The sequence below is a fragment of the Octopus bimaculoides genome, chromosome 16, assembly GCF_001194135.2.
Source record: "Octopus bimaculoides isolate UCB-OBI-ISO-001 chromosome 16, ASM119413v2, whole genome shotgun sequence".
NCBI lineage: Eukaryota > Metazoa > Mollusca > Cephalopoda > Octopoda > Octopodidae > Octopus > Octopus bimaculoides.
The window spans coordinates 7,394,474-7,403,649 of record NC_068996.1 but is presented as its reverse complement, the minus strand read 5'-3'; the positions used below and the strand labels follow the sequence as shown (position 1 = coordinate 7,403,649).

Genomic DNA, 9,176 nt, shown 5'->3' with positions numbered 1-9,176 from the left:
ACTCATATACGTATGTGTACACATATATACACATACATATGCATACACATATACACACATACATATGCATACACATATATACACACATGTATGCATACAAATACATATATATACAGAAATGCATGCACATTATATACACATGCACACATATACATATATATATATATATATACACACACATGCACACTTACGTATATATACATGCACACATACATATATGTATACACATCTATACACATATATAAATACATACACATACATATATCATTCTTGCAGACATCATTCTAACCATACATCCATAGGCTTTATGTAATGTATATCTCAAAAATATAAGCTAATTTGGCAGAATGCAACTCATTCTAAAAACAATGGAATTTCAGGCAGTTTGGAATGATCAGTACTGCAATCTTATGAAGGAAATGATGTTCTTATGTAGACAACGTAAGCAATATCCAGACTAAAACTAATATTACCAAATATAAAAAAAATAAATGATTACCAATTCATTATAAAAATGCTAATATAATACTTAGAATTCAGAAATGATTAGGATTTTGATGTTAGACAGGCACTAGTTCTCTTGCTTTAAATGATCAATGTTTAAATTAAATGTTTGGCTATTAATTCTATGTGGCATAAGTTTAGCTCCGTAATACATTAAACAGAAAGGAAATAAAAACAATGAATCCTGCTTTTCCTCTCTCAATGACATTACCGTTGAAATCTGCCTCAAAATAATTAACTTCCTAGACATTACATGAAACCTAGATAACTCAACATATGGTGCATATTGCAAAACCAACCAAAAAAAAATATACATTAATAAATTCTTTAACCGCCCATAGGAAATTACAAATAAATAAATAAAATTATCCATAATATATCACTCAGTAAATGCAGACTTATTCTCTAATGCAATAAATTGTGTATGTGGTTTTTACTTGTTTCAGTCATTGGACTGCAGCCATGCTGGGGTACCATCTTGAAGATTAAAAATGTAGCTGAGTAAAAGTTAGTTAACATGGAGGAGTGGAAGCCATCTGAATATTGGAAAAGAGTTGACTGTATCTTGAGGATTCATGCCAAGTATCAATGCTCTGTGAACCCTGTGAAGGCTGTAAGATGTGACATGAAAAGCAGTAATGTAGACTACAAAGCTGTGACCAGCAAGAAGGGACAAAGCAAATGTTCTGGCTATATCCATATGCAAGAATTCATCCAACGACTGATGAACAGGACCTTAAACTCAATTCAGCAATTCAGATGGCCATATGAAACTACTGGAGACTGTGGTCAAACCTTGGCTGGAGAAGGATGCTGTTCAAAGGCCATGCGTGTGGCTGCTGGATTCAGCTCCTTGCCATACCTCCAGAAAGAGACAAAAATGGTTGGTGGAGAAGTTCTACAACTTCACCATCCCCAATTTCTGGCCTTCTAATTCCACCAATTGTAATCTAACAGATTGTTATGAGTCGGGCATAGTGGAGAAAGACACTAACTGCTTTGCCTCCAACATCAAAGCCAAGGTGGAGGATGTTTGAAAATCTTCTTAGGGACAAAGTGAAGAACATGTGTACCAGGTTCCAGAGCCATTTTGAGGCCATGGTGGAAGCTGAGGGTGAATACTTTGAGTAAACTGTTATCTCCTAGCCATAATCTAGTTGGAATTTTTTTTTTTTTTTTAAATACTTTTATTTTTAGATGAGATATTATGTGCATAAGCATTTATATGTATTTATGGGGATGTGTAAATGTTCACACCTGCTTGTATGATTTTACCTACAATAAACCTAATTAAATTGATATGAATTAGTGCATATACTTCTTCGTTTGTACATACTAACATATAATGGTAGGTGCATTTAAATTATGTACCTACATATGTTACTTAAAATACCAACACATTTATCTATAAACAAACTTTAATATATATTAATATGAAGATTCAAATAAACTATAATCTAAACTTGCATATATTAAAAAGAAATATACAGAGTGCACATTGCCAGACAGCTTGTACTTATACAGTTCTACATTTAAGAGATGAGGAATTATGTACATTATTTACATTTGACGGATATTTGTCTTGAAGATGAGGACAATTATTCATCAAATGTAAATAATGTATGTAATTCTTCATCTTTTAAATATAGAACTGTATTATGTAATCGGTACGGAGCCAACATTAGACTTCAATGGAGACATATAGAGAAACTCCATCAAAAACTAGCTCGTCTTTCAAACCATCTAACTTTCTTGTGTAGATGTAGAGACTCAAAGCTAATACCACCTGGCTTGAATATAATGACACCAGTGGATTCATATAAAGCTAGAAGAGTAGTGGAAAGGGCAGGACATGCCCTTGTCACAAGATGAGGACAAATACCCATCAAATGTAAATAATGAGCTTGTATTTATGTCTTATTTTTGTGGGATAAAGCTAGCAGAAGATAGTTCAAATACGATATTAACCTCAATTATTATACTTTTAAGCTCATATATTCCAATGCATTTATAACCAATCATGAAACATTCTGAAGATTATTAGTCAGTATATTTGTATATACAGGGGTACATTATATATTTATATGTATATTTTTTTATATGTATGAATGGTGATTTAATGTCAATTATGAAACTGCTGTAAACCAATGGAATAAACATCTATTCTCCCAAATCATTTCTCCTTTGTTTAGATAGCTATCTATCTATCTAGTGACAGAGGGGGAGAGAGAGAGAGAGAGAGAGAGAGAAAGAGAGAGATAAACTGCCATTTTATATTAAGAAACTGTACACTTAAATGTTTAATCAGTCTACTAATATATCCCATTGTCTTCTAAAAGTCTATACAAATAGAAAAAAAACCCCACACATATTAGTAATTAAGTTCACAAACAGACTAATACAAAATATACTTTTACATGCTAGTATAGATATACTAAGGTGGGTGAATAGGTAGAGGGATTGCTAGCTAGGTGGATAGCTAGTTAGACAGCTAGATGGGTAGATAGAGAGATGGCTAGAGAGACAGCTAGTTAGACAGATCGATGGCTAGATAGATCTATGCAGCCATCTATCTGTCTAACTAGCTATATACAAGAATAAGGGCAGGGAATCGTCAATTAATAACAGAATTAATAATTAACAATTTTGCCAAGTAGTTCAGTATGAAAAAACCTTTATCGGTAAAACCATTATCAGTAAAACTAGCTAGATAGATAGCTGGTAAGACAGATAGATGACTAGATTCTAAACAATTGAACACAAGCACTCAAACAAAGCATAAAAGAATACACCCCTACACCCTCACACACAGATAAAAGTATAGATCACACAAATACCAACTGCCAACTTCTTCAGTAGTTTTCTTCTTGACCTTCAGTCCAAATTCAACAGAAATAACACCTTAGGATTCCACAATTAAACTGACCATTATGTGACCTTTCCTTACCGTTCATTTCTGTCTTTACCTATCCACTTTCCCTTCACCAACCTTAAACCTTATTTACCAGAATTTTATCTGAAACAGATTCTTTAACCCTACTTTACAGAATTTTCCCCCTCTTCCTTTCAGAATTCTTATTGTAATTTATTGACCATTAACTCATTTGTTACAATATTTATGTTGAAATATACTGCTTAAATTTAACTTAATTTTGAAAAAAAAAAAAAAAAAAAAAAAAATGAAGAAAACTGTCATTTGAACTTAGAATGTAAAGAGATAGAAAAATGCTGCTAAACATTTTTACTCAACTCATGACTCTGCCAGCTCACCATTCTTGGAACAAAATACCATAAGACATTAATAATAATCCTTTTTACTGGAAGCACAAGGCCTCAAATTTGGGGTAAAGAGATTAAGTCAATTACATTGACTTCAGTATGTAACTGGTACTTATTTAAGCCTAAGCATTTGTCCTGGCATGGTAACGATTCTGCCAGCCCATCACCTGAATAATAATAGTTTCAAATTTTGGCACAGAGCCAACATTTTTAGGGGAAGTGGGGTAAGTCAATTACACCAATCATAGTGCTCATCTGGTACTTACTTTACTGACTCTCAAAAAGAATGAAAGGCAAAACTGACCTTGGATTTGAACTCAGAATGTAAAGAGCTAGAACGAAAACAGTCAAACATGTTTTCTGACATGGTGATAATGTCACAAAGTTGTAGGCACCAAACTGACCTCTCTACACTTTTGTATCCCATATTTTCCAGCATACAAGTCAAATTTTTCAGATTAAAATTTACGGCTGTGTGGTAAGTAGCTTGCTTACCAGCCACATGGTTCTGGGTTCAGTCCCACTGCGTGGCACCTTGGGCAAGTGTCTTCTACTATAGCTTCGGGCCAACCAAAGCCTTGTGAGTGGATTTGGTAGATGGAAACTGAAAAGAAGCCCATTGTATATATATATATACATATATATACGTTTGTGTGTCTGTGTTTGTCCCCCCACCATCGCTTGACAACCGATGCTGGTGTGTTTACATCCCCGTAACTTAGCGGTTCGGCAAAAACGACCAATTGAATAAGTACTAGGCTTACAAAGAATAGGTCCTAGGGTCGATTTGCTCGACTAAAGGCAGTACTCCAGCATGGCCACAGTCAAATGACTGAAACAAGTAAAAGAGAGAGTGTGGAAAAAAAAAAAAAAGATAGGTTGACTTATACACCAAGACAACTTTGGATGATCAAAAATTCTAAGAGAAATGCAGCAGGATTTGGAAAGATAATGGAGTTGTATGAATGTTTACATTATATACTATATCTACACGATGCCAGAAAATATGGTATTATCTATTCCATTTAAGCCCAGTTGACTCTAGCCAGATTAGAATATGAAATTAAATCCCACAGCACCTAAAGTACGAGTATTCTTTCAAAATCTTGCACGTGAAATTTGGTAGACAGAAATTGTAAGTCTGATGGATCATTTTTATTTATGGGCAAGTAGACAATCTATTGACTGGTTGGATTCCACCAACACTTGACTCTTGTGTGTCTATAGTTGAGTACATTCTGTTGTAAACATTTGGGCCAGGTCATCAGATTGAGAAAAATGTTCCTGTTCTTTCATCAATTTAGAAGCCCTGCAAAAAAGTTATGATCGCTAATTTTCCTCTAACCAGTTTTGGTGCTGTTCCTTTCTCCTCTGAATAAAACAAAGCTATGCAGTTAAGTTTCCTTTCCAACTACATGGTTTTGCATTTAGTCTTACTATGTGGCACCTTGAGTAAGTTTCTTCTAGCTTTAGCCCCAGGCCAATAAAAAAAACAACTTTGTAAGCGGATTTTGTAGAAAGAAACTGAAACAAGCCTGTTGTATAGGTGTGTGTATGTCTATATGTGTATGTATATAAGTGTGTTTGTATCTCTTTGTTTCCATATCATGTGCTGATTGTAAACAAATGTCATCATCATACAAGCAGTGTAGTCCGTTTTGCAATCTCTCATGAAAACATGCATAGTCATTGAGTTGTTCAAGTTTAAAGGATTGGAGGAAATATTATCTTGCTTGGGAACAAGTTAGGGTTAGTGACAGGAAGGGCATCTGGCTGTAGAAAATTTGGCTCAATGAATTTCATTTGGCCCATGCAAATAATAAGCCATTGTGTGAAAGCATGTGGCTTTCTGGTTAGGGTATTAGGCTCACAATCATAAAATCATGGGTTTGATTCCTAGTGATATGTTACATCCTTGAGCAAGACACTTCATTTCACATAGCTGGTAAAAATGAGTGGTACTTGTATTTCAAAGGGCCAGCTTTGTCACATTCTGTGTCATGCTGAAACTCCCTGAGAACTATGTTAAGGGTACACATGTCTGTGGAGTGCTCAGCCACTTGCATCTTAATATTACTACCTCACAAAACCACAACAGACAGAAAGGATGCAATCAAAGCTGAAAATTTGAGTTTACAGAGCACAGAAACAATATTTATATATCACCTGATAAAACACAACAAAATCTCACAATGCAGGAAAACGGTTGCATAAAGAAATAACTGTGAACATGGATGACTACATTGTATGGAAACAATTGTAGTGATTACAAATAAATGTTTCTCTTAACTCCTTCTTGTTGACTCCAGCTTATTCAATTATCCGTTCACACACTACAGAAACCCCAATGCAAATTTGGCAGTTGGATAGAACTGGGTAAAATCTGAAGGTGGATGAGCTTAATACTGTGCTCTACTACATTCTTAACAGACTATAACCTAACTATATATATATATATATATATAATACAAATGATATATGAGCATATGCATGTATACATACATATATGTACATACCTACATCGACATGTATATATAGATGCATATCTGGGTACAGGATCTCAGAAAAGGAACGGGAATATAAGCAAAGCACAAAAAACGGACCTATTTTTATGGACAACAGAATGAACACATAGGAAAACAGACAAGCCGCTAATGGAACTTTTCCTTCATCAGCTGCCTCTATTCTAAACTAGGTGTTTCGAAGATGAGGCAGAATGCGCTCTTAGAATGGCTCTTCCCGCTTAGTGGATTAACTTGCTTAGCGGATGGTTCCAAGGTAGCAAACAAAAACCAAGACAGGAAAAATTAAACAGTAAAAACAACATTAAAGGCCGTTGGGCCGAACGCGATGAGATATTGAACGCTATATACACATACACACACACATAAAGAAAGTACCAGTAATTATGATAGGCTTGGTTTAATTCCCAACATGTTAATGTTTTCAACAACAATTACAAAGCAAGTGAAAAATGTTAGGTGAAAACAAAATATTGCCGAACACTGCTTTATAAAAATAAATAAATAAATAAATGAATAAAAAGAAAGTAAAGAGAAATTTATAATTAGAAAGTAAAATAGTATAATTAAAATGGTTGAAATGGTAATACTGGTTTGGATCAGAAAAAAATATAGAAAACATCAAAAGTGAGTAGGGAGAGTTGTTGTTAATTTAGCCCTTGGTCAGCTTTGATCAAGCATCCTAGGAACAAACAACATTTTGGTTGGGATAATCCCATCTCTTTTTTGCGTTTCAAACATAGTATATATGCAGAAGTGGAGGCGCGTGGCTTAGTGGTTAAGGTGTCAGCACCATGATCGCAAGATTGTGGTTTCGGTTCCTGGACCGGGCGACGCATTGTGTTCTTGATCAAAACGCTTCATTCCACGTTGCTCCAGTCCACTCAGCTGGCAAAAATGAGTAACGCTGCAATGGACTGGCGTCCCGTCCAGATGGAGAACACATACGCCATTGAAACCGGGAAACCGGGCCCATGAGCCTGGCTAGGCTTTAAAAGGGCCCATTTATTTTATTTATATATGCAGAACATCATTCTATGTATTTGCTACTTATTTATTTTTGCATTTTGTCTGGGGCAGCTCCCCAGCTTGCCAATTCTGGTCAAACCATCCAACCCATGTCAGCAGGGACAAAAGGCATTAAATGATGATGATGATGATGATGATGATGATGATGATGATGATGATAATGATGATGATTTTCTTTTTAATATAGGTAGCTGGGATGTGATTTGATAAAAACTTAGCTGCTCTTTCTCATGGGTCAAACAACTGTATAAGTGCTTCCTCAATAGCTTGAAGTAGTAGGTGGTGGATTGTATTGGCAAAAATCTTGAAAGTAAGACACTAGAACTGAACAGGAAGAATAAGCACTGGTGGTGGGGCTGTATGTATTGGCAAAAAATCAGTTTAATTAAGTTCACACAGAAATAGCATAAATTAGTGGGCAGCAAAGAAGTGGATTTTGTGATTAGGGGCAAGAGTGTTTGTTTCATTTGCTTATTTTAGAATGGAAAGGCTTCAGCCTAACACATAATTTTGTTTTCTTCATGGAACACTAACCTATTGCAACCTATTCCACTTAGTGAACCATAGTGTAACAGGAAGGTAATTATTATAGCAACTTAAAATAAAATTTAAGAAAAAGAAATTATAAGCAGTTAATCAGGCTTACCTCCAGTTTATCTGTTTCAGACGGTTCTTTGCCAGACTTATCTTCATTCTCTATTGCTAACTGAGTAGGATCTTCACTTGATTCCACTTCTTTTGGTTTGTTCTTCTCTTTTCTCTTCACAATAAAGAATGTTGTGATTTCTGTAAAAATATATAAATATACTTGTTATATGCAACAAAAGCAGTATTAGTTTGAAATAGCAACCTGTTTATCATACTTAATGTAGGTACATTTCAGAAAGCTAAATTTACTGCAGCATTTGTCTGGAGATAATATCTCTTATGGACATACAGCATTAAAAAATGCAAAAACATATCAGCAGAAGACAAAAATCTTTCAGCAACATTGGTGGTATTGCTAGATGTGTCATTGGGCTTACAAAGACAAACACATATTTTCATAGAATTTATTGTCTCAAAGTAACCTTCATACGAATCATATTCATTCAAAGAATGTTCTGATTACCATGGAACTTAAGAACCATGGTCGTAATATATAATGGCCTTTGCAACATAATGGCTTCAGACTTATTTGGGTTCATGACCACCTTCACTCAGGCATTTCTCTACTTTTCATTTCTCCTCTTTCCACAATCACTAGACCCAGTTCTTCCTTCCCAAAATGTTAGTCTCCTGGAATTCCCTTCCTGCTCAGGTCTTTCCCACAGGTCTTACAAAAACTCAAGATTATTAATGACATCAAGCTCACCAGTCTAGGAAGACCTGTAAAGGGCACAGCAGTGCCCTTCCCTACATGCGTGCATGTGTGTATATTATTATGTTCTGATAAATATACTCACTCTAAACCACATAAGTATACTCAATTTTGTTCATGAATAAAAAAACAAAAAACATTGATATGATAGGCACAGGAGTGGCTGTGTGGTAAGTAGCTTGCTTACCAACCATATGGTTCCGGATTCAGTCCCACTGCATGGCACCTTGGGCTAGTGTCTTCTATTATAGCCTCAGACCAACCAAAGCCTTGTGAGTGGATTTGGTAGACGGAAACTGAAAGAAGCCCGTCGTATATATGTATAGGTATATATATACATATGTGTGTGTGTTTGTGTGTTTGTGTTTGTCTCCCCAACATCGCTTGACAGCCGATGCTGGTGTGTTTACGACCCCGTAACTTAGAGGTTTGGCAAAAGAGACCGATAGAATAAGTACTAGGCTTCCAAAGAATAAGTCCAG

General features: G+C 35.3%; 1 protein-coding gene across 2 annotated transcripts in view; it reads right to left on the bottom strand.

Moving 5' to 3' along the window:
* LOC106877642 (adenylate cyclase type 9) overlaps nucleotides 1–9,176 on the bottom strand; it is a 301,816-nt gene that overhangs the window by 107,101 nt on the left and 185,539 nt on the right. For both annotated transcript variants that reach the window (XM_052973509.1, XM_052973510.1), the window contains exon 3: nucleotides 7,981–8,120. In XM_052973509.1, coding sequence (XP_052829469.1) covers nucleotides 7,981–8,120 — 140 coding nt within the window. The remainder of the gene's footprint in view (nucleotides 1–7,980; nucleotides 8,121–9,176) is intronic.